General features: G+C 42.1%; 1 protein-coding gene across 1 annotated transcript in view; it reads left to right on the forward strand.

Moving 5' to 3' along the window:
- LOC108695699 (attractin-like protein 1) overlaps positions 1-17,296 on the forward strand; it is a 372,498-nt gene that overhangs the window by 220,539 nt on the left and 134,663 nt on the right. Inside the window, exons 26-27 of the mRNA XM_041570143.1 lie at positions 6,470-6,531; positions 14,159-14,237. Of these exons, the coding sequence (XP_041426077.1) occupies positions 6,470-6,531; positions 14,159-14,237 (141 nt within the window). The remainder of the gene's footprint in view (positions 1-6,469; positions 6,532-14,158; positions 14,238-17,296) is intronic.

Here is a 17,296-nt window from a genome sequence, read left to right on the forward strand (position 1 = left end):
GGATTCGAATGATCGCACATCTTACGATTTTTCGGCCGACATCTGTCAGGAAATTGATCGGCCAGGTCAAAAAATCTTTGTCGGCCCCAGTACAATGTATCTATGTCTGCAGGGCCAAGCAGCTCCCCTTTGTTTTCCTGCCAAATTGGTCTTTTTAGTTGATGGACAATTCGTACGATCGTTTTGAGAAGATCGTGGTCTCACGATCAGGATCTGATCTTTTAAAAATCTCAAAATCTATGGCCAGCTTAAGTCAACCAAGTTGACTTTGAGGAACCCAGAAATGGCAAGGGTATCTGTGCTGTAGTGCCAGATGAACTAGTGCTGGTGGCCTGTGATTCCTCCATGTCTACATGTTTATGCAGAGTAATTGATAAGTAAGACCCATGGACAAAGTGGTCTAGAATACGATAGATGTTGTTGAGACAGAAGGATTTGGGTTATTTCGCTGCCCCCTAGCTCTGCTCCCCTACTACTTAATTGGGGTCCCACTTCTTTCTGCCTTTAGATTCATATTCCAATTTCAAGAAGGGCTAGAAACAAAGATTGGTATAAATGTATCAGATATACAGGGTTCTCATTAGCAGACCAGATCATGTTCAGAAGAAGATCCATGCCCAGTATCTCTGCTATAGAGCCAGGATCCCTTTGTGCAGTCAGATGAACTAGTGCTGGTGGCCTGTGATGCCTCCATGTCTACATGTTTATGCAGAGTAATTGAAAAGCAAGACCCATGGAGAAAGTGGTCTACATTTTAGAGTAGGATAGAGGTTGCTGAGGCAGAAGCAGTTGGGTTATTTGGCTGCCTCCTAGCTCTATACCCTAATGCTTACCTACGGTCCTACTTTCTTCTCCCTTTAGAGTCAATTTTCAAATTTCAAGGAGAACTAGATGAAAATAAATGTGTCAGATACATAGGGATCTATTTACCAAACCAAATCATTTTGAGAAGGTCCATGTCCAGTATATGTGCTGTAGTGCCAGGGCCTCTTCATGCAGCCAGATGAACTAGTCCTGGTGGTGGCCTGTGATGCCTCCCATGTCTACAAGGTTAGAATTAGACTAAATCCTGTTGAGAAGAAGAACCATGTCCAGTTACAGACCCAAAAGTTCTTTGTACAAATTGTGGTGAAAAAACCTCAATTAACCTCCAGACAGATTGAAGCGGACCTTCAGGCACAAGGTACAACACTTTCAACTTGCACCAACTTAAGTAAACGGGGTTCTATGGTAGTAGACAGAAAACTGTAGCCTGAATGGAGACTACTCCTGAGCAAGTCATAATCCTTCTGGGATAAAATCAAAGTTTTTGGTAAAGCACGGGGAAAAAATGAAGCCTTCAAAGAAAAGTGCAGCATTCCTCAAGGTTTGATGCTGCTTTGCACCCCCAGAACTTGGTGCCTTGACTCTATTTATGGTGTTGTGGATCTGGAGATTACCAAAATGTTTTGGAGAAATATACTAGCCAGGTGGAAACTCTACGGCCCATTGGTCACCTGGTGGGCCAGTCTGACTCTGATTCTGCACAAGAAGAGTGGCCCAAACCAGCAGCAGAGAGATGGAGAAAGCTCGTGGTTATAGAAGGACCTTGATTCCAGTTATTCCTTCCAAATATGAAGTATACCAAATATTATGTCTCAAGGATGTCTGGTTTTTGTACCTGATTCTTTGTTTAATCTCTTTTTCCAAAAAGACATAAAATTGTTGATGCAGCGGCTTATTAAGAAGAGTCACACTGTGTGTTTGTTACCAGCTGCACAAAACCCGCCGGCGCTCTCACCTACGTTTCTGTTACTATCACTGATATTTTGGGATGAGACTTGTTAATGAGAAAAACTCAACTTTATAAGGAACATCTAAAATGAATTAACCATTGAAATGCCCAGGTTTATAATCACAAATAAAAATATACATAATTGATTGTTCCTACCAATAGTATTTATAGGCTGGCTTCCAGGTTTCCTCCCCCAAACCTTGGAGATAATGAACTGTATTTAACAAAGGTATGGGATCCGTTATCCAGAGAGCTCAGAATTACGGAAATACTTTCTTCCATAGACTCCATTTTATCCAAATAATCCAAATTTTTAAAAAATCATTTCCCTTTTCTGTGTAATAATAAAACAGTAACTTGTACTTGATCCCAACTAAGATATAATTAATCCTTATTGGAAGCAAAACCAGCCTATTGGGTTTATTTCATGTTTATATGATTTTCTAGTAGACTTAAGGTATGAAGATCCAAATGATGGAAAGATCCGTTATCTGGAAAACCCCAGGACCCGAGCATTCTGGATAACCAGTCCCATATCTATATTGATATTGTACATCAGTCAGGAACCCCACTGTCCCTCTATACTCCTGCACCCCGAAACCTTGGGATAATGATCTGTATCTCACACATATATTGATATTGTACATCAGTCAGGAACCCCACTGTCCCCTCTATACTCCTGCACCCCCAAACCTTGGGATAATGATCTGTATCTCACACATATATTGATATTGTACATCAGTCAGGAACCCCACTGTCCCCTCTATACTCCTGCACCCCCAAACCTTGGGATAATGATCTGTATCTCACACATATATTGATATTGTACATCAGTCAGGAACCCCACTGTCCCTCTATACTCCTGCACCCCCAAACCTTGGGATAATGATCTGTATTTCACACATATATTGATATTGTACATCAGTCAGGAACCCCACTGTCCCTCTATACTCCTGTACCCCCAAACCTTGGGATAATGATCTGTATCTCACACATATATTGATATTGTACATCAGTCAGGAACCCCACTGTCCCTCTATACTCCTGCACCCCCAAACCTTGGTATAATGATCTGTATCTCACACATATATTGATATTGTACATCAGTCAGGAACCCCACTGTCCCTCTATACTCCTGCACCCCCAAACCTTGGGATAATGATCTGTATTTCACACATATATTGATATTGTACATCAGTCAGGAACCCCACTGTCCCTCTATACTCCTGTACCCCCAAACCTTGGGATAATGATCTGTATCTCACACATATATTGATATTGTACATCAGTCAGGAACCCCACTGTCCCTCTATACTCCTGCACCCCCAAACCTTGGTATAATGATCTGTATCTCACACATATATTGATATTGTACATCAGTCAGGAACCCCACTGTCCCTCTATACTCCTGCACCCCCAAACCTTGGGATAATGATCTGTATTTCACACATATATTGATATTGTACATCAGTCAGGAACCCCACTGTCCCTCTATACTCCTGTACCCCCAAACCTTGGGATAATGATCTGTATCTCACACATATATTGATATTGTACATCAGTCAGGAACCCCACTGTCCCTCTATACTCCTGCACCCCCAAACCTTGGGATAATGATCTGTATCTCACACATATATTGATATTGTACATCAGTCAGGAACCCCACTGTCTCTCTATACTCCTGTACCCCCAAACCTTGGGATAATGATCTGTATCTCACACATATATTGATATTGTACATCAGTCAGGAACCCCACTGTCCCTCTATACTCCTGTACCCCCAAACCTTGGGATAATGATCTGTATCTCACACATATATTGATATTGTACATCAGTCAGGAACCCCACTGTCCCTCTATACTCCTGCACCCCCAAACCTTGGGATAATGATCTGTATCTCACACATATATTGATATTGTACATCAGTCAGGAACCCCACTGTCCCTCTATACTCCTGTACCCCAAACCTTGGGATAATGATCTGTATCTCACACATATATTGATATTGTACATCAGTCAGGAACCCCACTGTCCCTCTATACTCCTGTACCCCCAAACCTTGGGATAATGATCTGTATCTCACACATATATTGATATTGTACATCAGTCAGGAACCCCACTGTCCCTCTATACTCCTGTACCCCCAAACCTTGGGATAATGATCTGTATCTCACACATATATTGATATTGTACATCAGCCAGGAACCCCACTGTCCCTCTATACTCCTGCACCCCCAAACCTTGGGATAATGATCTGTATCTCAAACATATATTGATATTCTGACCACTGAACCTTTACAGTTGTCTCTGATGGTCAGGTTGGCAAGTATAAAGCTTAGTTTCCCTAATCGATTATGTATCTGCCGGCTGTACCAGATGCATTGAATGTTATTCTCTCTTTAAAATGATTAATTGTCTTCAGATCAGATGAACAGATAGAAAACATAAAGGTGAGAATTGTCAGATCAGCAGCCGTGGTTGCCCTTTGGTGGCTTGTGACCAGTGTGGGCTGCTTAGGAATCTCTCCGGCTGTGCGACTTATTGATCCCACAACTGCTAATTTGCTTTCCCTCATCAGAACTTTCCCGTTGCCTCCAAAATAATCCATAAAGAATGTTGTTTCTTCAGAAGCCACTGCCTGTGGGAAATAAGTTCCTCTCCTATCGTCTAACACTGGTTATTACTGATTTCATCAATCTAATTCCTTATACTGTATGTGACTTTCACTTTCTCACAATCATCTGTGTATCTGTCTCTGTATCTATCAATAATATCTATCTACCCTCTTATAGGATGTCTCAGCCATTGATAAATATGAGTGATACTCAGAGTTCCCTGTATAACTCAGCCTGCAGCCTTGTGCCTTTATATGGTCACAGAACAACCCCTCAGTGACTTCTAATATCCTTATCATTTACAGTAGGGGGTACATTATCCCTTATAATACATGAGTGATACTCAGAGTTCCCTGTATAACTCAGCCTGCAGCCTTGTGCCTTTATATGGTCACAGAACAACCCCTCAGTGACTTCTAATATCCTTATCATTTACAGTAGGGGGTACATTATCCCTTATAATACATGAGTGATACTCAGAGTTCCCTGTATAACTCAGCCTGCAGCCTTGTGCCTTTATATGGTCACAGAACAACCCCTCAGTGACTTCTAATATCCTTATCATTTACAGTAGGGGGTACATTATCCCTTATAATACATGAGTGATACTCAGAGTTCCTTGTATAACTCAGCCTGCAGCCTTGTGCCTTTATATGGTCACAGAACCCCAGAGTGGGACACACAGTATTTGTAGCATGTGACTTATATTGAGAGAGAAATCATTCTTGTGACCGGTATCAGAGAAGAAGCTTCTCGCTAGAGTTTTGCTGTTACCCAGAGATCAGTGTATTACGACCATTGATTTCCGCTCCCCCCCCCATGACATTAATTGTGTCAGGAATTTGGGACACGGCTGAAATATACCAACACAGTAAGTGAAAATAATGGCACTAAAACACTACGGGCAGCCGGTCCCTGACTAACAGCCTCTTAGCCGCATCGATTGGAGAGGGACCATCAGAATAAATAATGTGCAACTGTGCAGTGGGTTCTGACTCATGAAAGTCTGGAGGGGAGTGGATAAGAGGTGTGATACGGTGCAGGTGTTACACAACATTATTCATGTGCAGGACTTTGCTACATGTTCAGGGCACTGGGCCTATGAGCCAGTCTACAAGCCAAGAGATCTGGGCTGAGTGAAAATTTAAAGGAGAACTAAGCCCTAAAAATGAATGTGGCTAAAAATACCATATTTTATATAGTGAACTTATTGCACGAGGCTAAAGTTTGAGCTTGTCAATAGCAGCAATGATCCAGGACTTCAAACTTGTCACAGGGGGTCACCATCTTGGAAAGTGTCTGTGACACTCACATGCTCAGTGGGCTCTGATTGGCTGTTGAGAAGCTAAGCTTAGGGCTCGTCACTAATTATCCAGCAGAAAATGAGCTTCCCTGGCTGTAATATAAGCTGATGCTACAGGTTTGCTGATTATTCAATTCTGATGCTAATTGCACTGGTTTCTGTGCTGCCATGTAGTAATTATGTGTATTAATTACTAATCAGCCTTATATTGTGACATTTCTATTCTATGTGTACTGTATATTGTGAGTGGCTCCCTAAGCTCAGTAAGTGACAGCAGCACAGAGCATGTGAATCAGTGAATGAGCAGAAAAGAAGATGGGGAGCTACTGGGGCATCTTTGGAGACACAGATCTTTACTGCTAAAGGGCTGTGGTTGCCTTGGGCTGGTACAGAAGCACAAAACATCATGTACAACATTTCTACCTACTTCTTTAGTTTAACTTTCCTTGTCCTTTAAGGCTGAAAAAGGAGGGTTTTGGTAAACCACTTACAAGTATTTATGGTTCCTCGGGCCTTACCTGTACATAATGTCTGTGTGATCTTTACAAAGGGTTAAACAGACACACAAGTGAATCAGAGAGACACAAGGAAGTCAATGTTAACTCATACAAATCAAATGGAAATCACATGTACGGATGAAGCTTCATGTGTCTGTGAAAGATTCCACATTCTGTACAAGCCTAAAAGAAGTGGCATTCAGAGTTTTAGTTGCCCTTGAATACTGTTTGGTGTCTGAATCCCCCGTGGACTCATTTTAGATTTTCCTTTGCTTTTCAGATCGCCTTCTCCCAGCACAACACCATCATGGATCTGGTTCAGTTCTTCGTCACCTTCTTTAGGTAAGTCTGGAGGAGCAGCAGATGTTGCTCCAAAACTAACACTAGTTCTGACTCCTGAATAAATGAATGAGTCAACGTAGTCTGTAATGAAACATTCAGTGTGTTGTGGAATTGGAGTCTTGGCTGAATAACTGATGCACAAGGATAGGGAAGAGTTTATAGAGAGTCAGCTCTGAGACCAAAGAAACAACAGAACATTATAAGGAGCCTCACGGAAAGTTATTGGGTCAATGAAAGGATTTTAGTTGTAGGAAAAGCTCTTTGTACTTAGGGAGATGAGCGGCTAAAGGGCAGATAGCGAGAGGGAGAGGGGTGGGATGAATAAAACATGGTGCCTTGTAATTAGACTGCCTCAAGGTTCTCTCTTGTAATTAGACTGCCTCGAGGGTCTCTCCTCTGCCCACCTCTCATTAATAACCTAGTCAGTGACCTTTGCAAGTGAAGTCTCAGTCCTTTGTGGCAACAATTGTCTTTTTAATTCACAGGAAGCTGCTTCTTTCCTACTGTGTTTGTACTGAGTCAGAACCTGGGCGAATAAAGGGGAGATTATAGATTTATTATACACAATAAGCCACAATCAGACAGGAAAATGTATCCTAATAGATGTTTCTCAGTGATGTCATTATGTATTATCAGTAATCAGTGATATTATTAAATATTATCAGTACTCAGTGGTGTCGTAACATATTATCAGTACTTAGTGATGTCATTAAATATTATCAGTACTCAGTGATGTCATTACATATTATCAGTACTCACTGATGTCATTAGGTATTATCAGTACTCAGTGGTGTCATTACGTATTATCAGTACTTGGTGATGTCATTACGTATTACCAGTACTCAGTGATGTCATAACATATCATCAGTACTCAGTGATGTCATTAAATATTATCAGTACTCGGTGATGTCATTACTTATTATCAGTACTCAGTGATGTCATAACATATCATCAGTACTCGGTGATGTCATTACGTATTATCAGTACTCAGTGATGTCATTACATATTCTCAGTAATCAGTGAATTCATTACATATTATCAGTACTCACTGATGTCATTAGGTATTATCAGTACTTGGTGATGTCATTACGTATTACCAGTACTCAGTGATGTCATAACATATCATCAGTACTCAGTGATGTCATTAAATATTATCAGTACTCGGTGATGTCATTACATATTATCATTACTCAGTGATGTTGTTACGTATTATCAGTACTCGGTGATGTCATTACGTATTATCAGTACTCAGTGATGTCATAACATATCATCAGTACTCGGTGATGTCATTACGTATTATCAGTACTCAGTGATGTCATTACATATTCTCAGTAATCAGTGAAGTCATTACGTATTATCAGTACTCACTGATGTCATTAGGTATTATCAGTACTCAGTGGTGTCATTACGTATTATCAGTACTTGGTGATGTCATTACGTATTACCAGTACTCAGTGATGTCATAACATATCATCAGTACTCAGTGATGTCATTAAATATTATCAGTACTCGGTGATGTCATTACTTATTATCAGTACTCGGTGATGTCATTACATATTATCATTACTCAGTGATGTTGTTACGTATTATCAGTACTCAGTGATGTCATAACATCATCAGTACTCTTTGATGTCATTAAATATTATCAGTACTCGGTGATGTCATTACTTATTATCAGTACTCGGTGATGTCATTACATATTATCATTACTCAGTGATGTTGTTACATATTATCAGTACTCGGTGATGTCATTACGTATTATCAGTACTCAGTGATGTCATAACATATCATCAGTACTCGGTGATGTCATTACGTATTATCAGTACTCAGTGATGTCATTACATATTCTCAGTAATCAGTGAAGTCATTACATATTATCAGTACTCACTGATGTCATTAGGTATTATCAGTACTTGGTGATGTCATTACGTATTACCAGTACTCAGTGATGTCATAACATATCATCAGTACTCAGTGATGTCATTAAATATTATCAGTACTCAGTGATGTCATTACATATTATCAGTACTCGGTGATGTCATTACATATTATCATTACTCAGTGATGTTGTTACGTATTATCAGTACTCGGTGATGTCATTACGTATTATCAGTACTCAGTGATGTCATAACATATCATCAGTACTCGGTGATGTCATTACGTATTATCAGTACTCAGTGATGTCATTACATATTCTCAGTAATCAGTGAAGTCATTACATATTATCAGTACTCACTGATGTCATTAGGTATTATCAGTACTCAGTGGTGTCATTACGTATTATCAGTACTTGGTGATGTCATTACGTATTACCAGTACTCAGTGATGTCATAACATATCATCAGTACTCAGTGATGTCATTAAATATTATCAGTACTCTGTGATGTCATTACTTATTATCAGTACTCGGTGATGTCATTACATATTATCATTACTCAGTGATGTTGTTACGTATTATCAGTACTCGTTGATGTCATTACGTATTATCAGTACTCAGTGATGTCATAACATATCATCAGTACTCGGTGATGTCATTACGTATTATCAGTACTCAGTGATGACATTGCATATTATCAGTACTCAGTGATGTCATTACGGATTATCAGTATTCAGTGATGTTGTTACGTATTATCATTACTCAGTGATGTTACGTATTATCAGTACTCAGTGATGTCATAACGTATCATCAGTACTCGGTGATGTCATTATGTATTATCAGTACTCAGTGATGTCATTACGGATTATCAGTATTCAGTGATGTTGTTACGTATTATCATTACTCAGTGATGTTGTTACGTATTATCAATACTTGGTGATGTCATTACGTATTATTAGTACTTGGTGATGTCATTACGTATTACCAGTACTCAGTGATGTCATAACATATCATCAGTACTCAGTGATGTCATTAAATATTATCAGTATTCGGTGATGTCATTACTTATTATCAGTACTCAGTGATGTCATTACATATTATCATTACTCAGTGATGTTGTTACGTATTATCAGTACTCGGTGATGTCATTACGTATTATCAGTATTCAGTGATGTCATAACATATCATCAGTACTCAGTGATGTCATAACGTATTATCAGTACTCAGTGATGTCATTAAATATTATCAGTACTCGGTGATGTCATTACGGATTATCAGTATTCAGTGATGTTGTTACGTATTATCATTACTCAGTGATGTTACGTATTATCAGTACTCAGTGATGTCATAACGTATCATCAGTACTCGGTGATGTCATTACGTATTATCAGTACTCAGTGATGTCATTACGGATTATCAGTATTCAGTGATGTTGTTACGTATTATCAATACTTGGTGATGTCATTACGTATTATCAGTACTTAGTGATGTCAGTGGTCCTAATCAATACTTATTGATGTCATTGTTTGGCAGTGGTATATTTATCAATGTTTATTGGAAATGTATATAAATACCTCCTGCCTCCCCCATCCTGTAGCCGCAGAGTCTGCTTCCTCTGTAGTTAGGCCCCTGGTGCTACTGTGTTTGGGTGCAGCAGGTTAGTGGCAAGGCTAGGTGGGCATTTTTGTTTTGTTTTCCATTGGGCTTCCATTATATGTAGTTGACTGGGCCCGTCCTTAAGGGGAACAGGTTGCAGAATCAGGGAATGGGGGGCTGGGTGGAACTGGGCTGGGTCCGTATAGGGGGAAAGTTGACGCCATTTGGGCGCCTGCTCTTTTCTTTTGGACACATGAAATTGGGCACAAATGGAGAGCCTGCAAATATGTACCTTTGTCCCTCCCATGAGACTCACATAATGGGGCTGATGCAAGTTTTGCTCCCGTTTATCACAGCCTGGATCTACTGGGGGTATTAGGGGGCAACAGTTGCAGTGCATTGTGGGAAACCTGGAGTGTGTAAGTTTGACATCCTTGAGTAACATTACTTATATTCCCTTCAACCCTCCTGCAGTGCAGGGGGCCCCTATTCCCTAACTGCGGCCCTGCTGTCTCCCTCTGTGCTTGGCTCACTGGGCTGGGTTGTGTAAGTGCAGCAAAGTGAACCTGACATGGATGAATGTGCAAAGCAGCAGCCGCCCCACTGGGTTGGGATCTACGAAAGGTTCTGCTCTGATTACAGAGCAACCCTAAAGCAAGAAGTTTGCAATTGAGTTTTGCAGGGAAACTAGATTCTATTTCTCAGACAGTGGTTCCTACTTGACCAGGGGGAAGAGTGCAGCCCCAGGGCAGGAGGTATAGAGCGTCAGAGCTCAGTGCCCAGGTTAGTATTGGGGGATACGATTCTCATTACCAGGGGGGAGGGTCTTGCCTGACCACATTAGAAAAGCAGCCCAGGAGCTATAGAGAATCAGAGCTGGGAATGTGATAGAGGGAAGTTACTGTCTGATCATGGGAAGGAGAGCAGCCCAAGAGCAAGAAGTTCCCGAGTGAGTGTTGTGGGATGATTGGATTCCCTTATCCAGTAGAAGAAGCGCAGCCCAGGAACAAGTTCCGGTCGTGCACAAGTGACGCTGGAGTTGGTTCGTTCGCATTTATCATGAGTGTCATGACGCTCGCGTTTTGGCGCCGAACATCATTATGTGATCTTTCTGCGCAAGATACAAATTTTTGATGCCAATTCTCCAGGCCTTCCTCCATTTTAACAATGCCCAAGCTGCTCTCTGTTTACAGACCCTGCTGAAGTATTATTTACTGCTTGAATTTCCTGGTTTGTGACTGCGTCTTGCCTAATCCTTGCCGGTACCTCGTTACGGACTTATTACTTATATAAAACGCACCGATTCCTTGTTGGTTCCGCAGCAGAAAGCCCAGGGCCCCGGGTTTCCCTTGTGCATCTTGACAAGTACCTTACAATTAGAGCGGCGTCTAGATCAGTACTGAGTAGGATATAGGATTCTCAGGGTGAGGCTCCTGTCGGACAATGGGAAAGAGAGCAGCGCAGGTGCAATAAATAGAGAGATGGGAAATAATGTGATTGTTTGGAACCACTTGCCTGTGTGGATGAGCAAAGTGATGTTAATGCAAATATGATTAATATTTACCCTTCATGGACACGATTGTGTTTAGAATCCGTGAAGTTTGAGCCCTGGAAGAACAAAGACTATTATTCTGCATTGGGTATAGAATATTCTTTGTTCATTTGAAGCTGTTGAATAGTTAAACATTTACTCCGGCAGGACAAAGGGCAAATGTGCGGTGGGAATTGCTCTGCTTTCTGCAGCGCCGCCAATATGTATAACGGTCTGCAATGGGTTTCAGCCAGACCCCCTGGGGGGCAGGAGATTTATAATGTGAATTTAGCTCAGGACAATTGGAATTCTATGGAGCACATAAGTAGTAACATATCCCGGGCAGCTATTAGAGGCCTCATTAAATCCTCACAATAGTACGGATAGAATCAGCGCCTTTTTTCTGCGCAGTCCTTCCTTTATGATCCAGAAACGAGGAAATTTGTGTTAATCAACTCCGAGGATGAAGTGCCGAGCGCCGGGAGTCAATGACTTGTAGCGTTCGGAATATTGAGAGTAATCGCTTCATAGAGACTCCCACAAATGATATAGAGGTCGGGCGAGAAGCTCATTGTTTTACTTTCACAGTCACCTAAGGTGACTCCCCAACTGAAAATATAAGGCAAACTCTGCTCGTCAATGAGAGTGACGGGGGAGGGGGTGCGTCTATTTTTTGTGACCACATTAGATCCGGCTTTATCGTCGGAATCTACAGAATCCATTTACAAGTTTCAGCCTGGAGTCAGGAAAGTGAGTCTGATTAGTGTATGGGATAGGGATGCACCGAATCCACTATTTTGGATTCGGCCGAACCCCCGAATCCTTCGTGAAAGATTCAGCCGAATACTGAACCGAACCCTAAATTGCATTTGCAAATTAGGGGTGGAAAGGGGAATTTTTTTCTTACTTCCTTGTTTTCTGACAAAAAGCCACGTGAATTCCCTCCCACCCCTAATTTGCATATGCAAATTAGGGGTTGGATTCGGTTCGGCCTGGCAGAAGGATCCTGCTAAAAAAGGCCGAATCCTGGCCGAATCCCGAACCGAATCCTGGATTTGGTGCATCCCTAGTATGGGATGGTCTTCCTGCCGGTCGCTGGTCCTGAGAGGCAGATGGAGCGGCCGACCCCGGGCACAGGTTGAGGATTGTGTTGTGTTCATTAAGTACAAACAAAGAATGAACCATTATTCCCCAGCTCAGGGGGCATCAGTCTATGTGAGATTGGTTCTGTAGGAGGGCTTACAAAATAAATAGGGGGGCTTATACACCAACGCAGTCTGTGTTATTGCTTTATTTACTGCAACATCTCCAGTAACCACGGGGGCGGCTGCTGGAAGAGCTTTCTGTTTATCTGTCCTAAAGCTAAATTATTAAAATTGTAGTCTTTTTACATTTTTTAAAGGGGATATAAACTAGGAAGCACAATATCTATGTAAGAGAGTATGTGTTTGCTCAGTTAATGCACGTATAAACCTTGAAGTTAGCTTTAAAGCCTCATTCATTAATCCCACAGGTACATGTAGAAAAATGGGAAAAAAAACTGTCCAATGCACTGCTATAGTTCCAGGGGTACCCAGGGCACAAATAAGCACTCACCCCAGATCTCCCCCTAACTGACCTTCAGGCTGGGCCCCCTTAGCTCATAACAAGGTTACAGATATATAGAAACATTGGGGTGTCACCCTGCTATAGTTCCAGGGGTACCCAGGGCACAAATAAGCACTCACCCCAGATCTCCCCCTAACTGACCTTCAGACTGGACCCCCTTAGCTCATAACAAGGTTACAGATATATAGAAACATTGGGGTAACAGTCACTCTGCTATAGTTCCAGGGGTACCCAGGGTACAAATAAACACTCACCCCAAATCTCCCCCTAACTGGCCTTCAGACTGGACCCCCTTAGCTCATAACAAGGTTACAGATATATAGAAACATTGGGGTGTCACCCTGCTATAGTTCCAGGGGTACCCAGGGTACAAATAAACACTCACCCCCAAATCTCCCGCTAACTGACCTTCAGACTGGGCCCCCTTAGCTCATAACAAGGTTACAAATATATAGAAACATTGGGGTAACAGTCACCCTGCTATAGTTCCAGGGGTACCCAGGGCACAAATAAGCACTCACCCCCAAATCTCCCCCCTAACTGACCTTCAGACTGGGCCGCCTTAGCTCATAACAAGGTTACAGATATATAGAAACATTGGGGTGTCACCCTGCTATAGTTCCAGGGGTACCCAGGGTACAAATAAACACTCACCCCAAATCTCCCCCTAACTGACCTTCAGACTGGGCCCCCTTAGCTCATAACAAGGTTACAGATATATAGAAACATTGGGGTGTCACCCTGCTATAGTTCCAGGGGTACCCAGGGTACAAATAAACACTCACCCCAAATCTCCCCCTAACTGACCTTCAGACTGGGCCCCCTTAGCTCATAACAAGGTTACAGATATATAGAAAAATTGGGGTAACAGTCACCTTGGCCCCCCAAGTTGCTGATAGTGAATATAGTAGAAGATTTCTCAGGATGCTTCTGTATTTTTTTCTAATTAAATAATTTCCTTCTCTTCTATGAAACTGAGCCGGTGACTAACGCTCTTATGTTTTTCTTCATTTCAGCTGCTTTCTGTCGCTCCTGCTGGTTGCCGCGGTCGTATGGAAGATTAAACAGACCTGCTGGGCTTCCCGTCGACGAGAGGTTTGTTAATTAACTGCGCAAAATGTTTGGGGATCAGTGAAACAACTCCCTTGGGGATCCAGGAGCATCATCTCCCTACATTTAGCAGGAGGCAGAAGCTGCAGTTCATTGTGCTTCTCTGTGGGGGATCATTTAGTAATAGGGGGCATTGGTCATTGCCTGGTAGTGTTAAAGGGATACTGTCATGGGAAAAAAAAAAATTTCAAAATGAATCAGTTAATAGTGCTGATCCAGCAGAATTCTGCACTGAAATCCATTTCTCAAAAGAGCAAACAGAGTTTTTTATATTCAATTTTGAAATCTGACATGGGGCTAGACATTTTGTCAATTTCCCAGCTGCCCCAAGTCATGTGACTTGTGCTCTGATAAACTTCAATCACTCTTTACTGCTGTACTGCAAGTTAGAGTGATATCACCCCCTCCCTTTCCCCCCTCCAGCAGCCAAACAAAAGAACAATGGGAAGGTAACCAGATAGCAGCTCCCTAACACAAGATAACAGCTGCCTGGTAGATCTAAGAACAACACTCAATAGTATAAACCCATGTCCCACTGAGACACATTCAGTTACATTGAGAAGGAAAAGCAGCAGCCTGCCAGAAAGCATTTCTCTCCTAAAGTGCAGGCACAAGTCACATGACCAGGGGCAGCTGGGAAATTGACAAAATGTCTAGCCCCATGTCCGATTTCAAAATTGAATATAAAAAAATCTGTTTGCTCTTTTGAGAAATGGATTTCAGTGCAGAATTCTGCTGGAGCAGCACTATTAACTGATTTATTTTGAAAAAAATGTTTTTTTCCATGACAGTATCCCTTTAAGTACTCGGCTCCCTCTGCTGGCAGGGGTTGTAACTGCTTCATAACCAATAGCAGAATCCAGTGCAGAAAATTCTTTCCTGGAAACACAAACTTTCCATCCGTCCCCTGATTATCGCCCTGTCGGCACCCGCTTCGTTATCTCCGAGCTTAATTGTTTGATAGAAGTCAGTGCTGGAGAATGGCAGGACTCTCTGTAATTGGTGCTGTCATGGCGGCATGTAATCGGATTATCCGCCTGTGATGTTTCAGGCTTAGGATAAGGATAAATAACCGCGGCTTCATTACGTCTCGCTACAAGCGTTCAGCAGTCGGACACAAACATGACAATGAGGTCGGCAAAGAGCTTGGGCTGCAGGACCTGGAGCAGGAATAAAGGGGAGGATAAAAGTGAATGCGCCAGTGCACCTGCACTGCTTTATATCCCTTTTAGCATAAGTACATGAGCAAAACTGAGAATATTTGATTTGTGTGCCCATTAAAATTCCTGTAAATCTCATTCCCTTGCAGCATAAAGGGGGGTGTTTGATCTGTTTGCATTTCACTGCAGCAGGACCATCATTTAAGGAAAACTAAAGGCCAAAAAAAAAATACTGCTGGAAATTCTGTATTTTATATACTGTACTTACTGTACCAGCCCAAAGGGTCAGCAGCTCCAAACCAGCAATGATCCAGCCCTTCATATTGGATCTTGTTAGGCACCGTTTGTGTGTCAGTGGCACTGCACATGCTCAGAAGCTAAGCTTAGGGGGTCGTGGGTAATCATCACAACATTAGCAGAAAGTGAGGTCACATTTCTCATAGAATCTGATGCCACAGGGCAGCGTCCATTGCTCTGCTTTATTAAATGAGCCTTATTTTGTTCTAAAATAGAGTCGGATGTGAAAAAATAGCGGGATGGCAAAAAAATACAGCGAGAAATAAAGAAAACCTGAAAGGGTTAAGATTTAGTATGATGTAGGGATGCGCCGAATCCAGGATTCGTTTTGGGATTCAGCCTTTTTCAGCAGGATTCCGATCCAGTTGAATCCTTGTGCCTGGCCGAATCAAATCCAAATTTGCATATGTAAATTAGGGTCTGGAAGGGAAATCATACGACTTTACGTAAAAACAAATTTCCACTTTTTCCTTTCCCTCCCCTAATTAGCATATGCAGATTCGGATTCGATCGGGTATTTAGCTAAATCTTTCACGAAGGATTCGGGGTTCAGCCAAATTCCAAATAGTGGATTCGGTGCATCCCTAGTATGATGTAGAGAGGGATATTCTGGTAGAATTGGTTTTCTTTTTTTTCTTTTTAGTGGTTTTTGACTTATTTAGCTTTTTATTCAGCAGCTCTCCAGTTAGTAATTTCAGCCATCTGGTTGCTAGGGTCCAAATTACCCTAGCAACCATGCAGTGATTTGAATAAGAGACTGGAATACGAATAGTAGAGGGGCTGAATAAAGAGATGAGCACTATCTTGTCAAGCTATGGGTTAATTATTGGGGCTGATACAAATAACAAAGGGGTTAATGAGTGGTTAAGCCTTAGCACCGCTAATCACATATTCAATTAACGAGGCTCCTGTTCCAGAGGCATGGCCCTAAAACACACAAATGACAAAGAGATGAAGCCGCTCGTTAGCAGCGTTTGCAGATAACCTTATTAAGGAGATGGGATTTGATACTGTAGATTTAGCAAACGAGCTGAGGACGCACGGAGCGTTCCGCCACCTCCTCGCAGAGGCTTTACTTTTCCTCACCCGCTCGTTAATAAACACTAATGGCTTCTAGTTTGTTAATTGTCATTTAACGAGCAGGGCTCTTAAGTGACAAAGAATGCATGAATATGTTAATCGGATCCTTAAGTGTAAGGGCTCTTACACATGAGCGTTTTTACCTGCGCTCCCCTGCGTTCCGTTTTTCGGCGTTCAGCCGCAGGGGAGCGCAGGAATAGACGCATTTAATTATTTCAAATGGGGCTGTACTCACACAGGCGCATGTAGGCGCCGAACGCAGGTTGAGACGCAACATGCTGCATTTTTGCCTACATGCGCCTGTGTGAGTACAGCTACATTTGAAATAATTAAATGCGTCTATTCCTGCGCTCCCCTGCGGCTGAACGCCGAAAAACGGAACGCAGGGGAGCGCAGGTAAAAACGCTCATGTGTAAGAGCCCTTACTGTGTCTGTATTCTGACACCTGCGCTGGTTATGGCTGCCAAGGCCGTAGAACAACCTCCCTGTCCCCATAGCTCTCCTGCT

The sequence above is a fragment of the Xenopus laevis genome, chromosome 7L (genome assembly GCF_017654675.1).
Source record: "Xenopus laevis strain J_2021 chromosome 7L, Xenopus_laevis_v10.1, whole genome shotgun sequence".
NCBI classification, from domain to species: Eukaryota; Metazoa; Chordata; class Amphibia; order Anura; family Pipidae; genus Xenopus; species Xenopus laevis.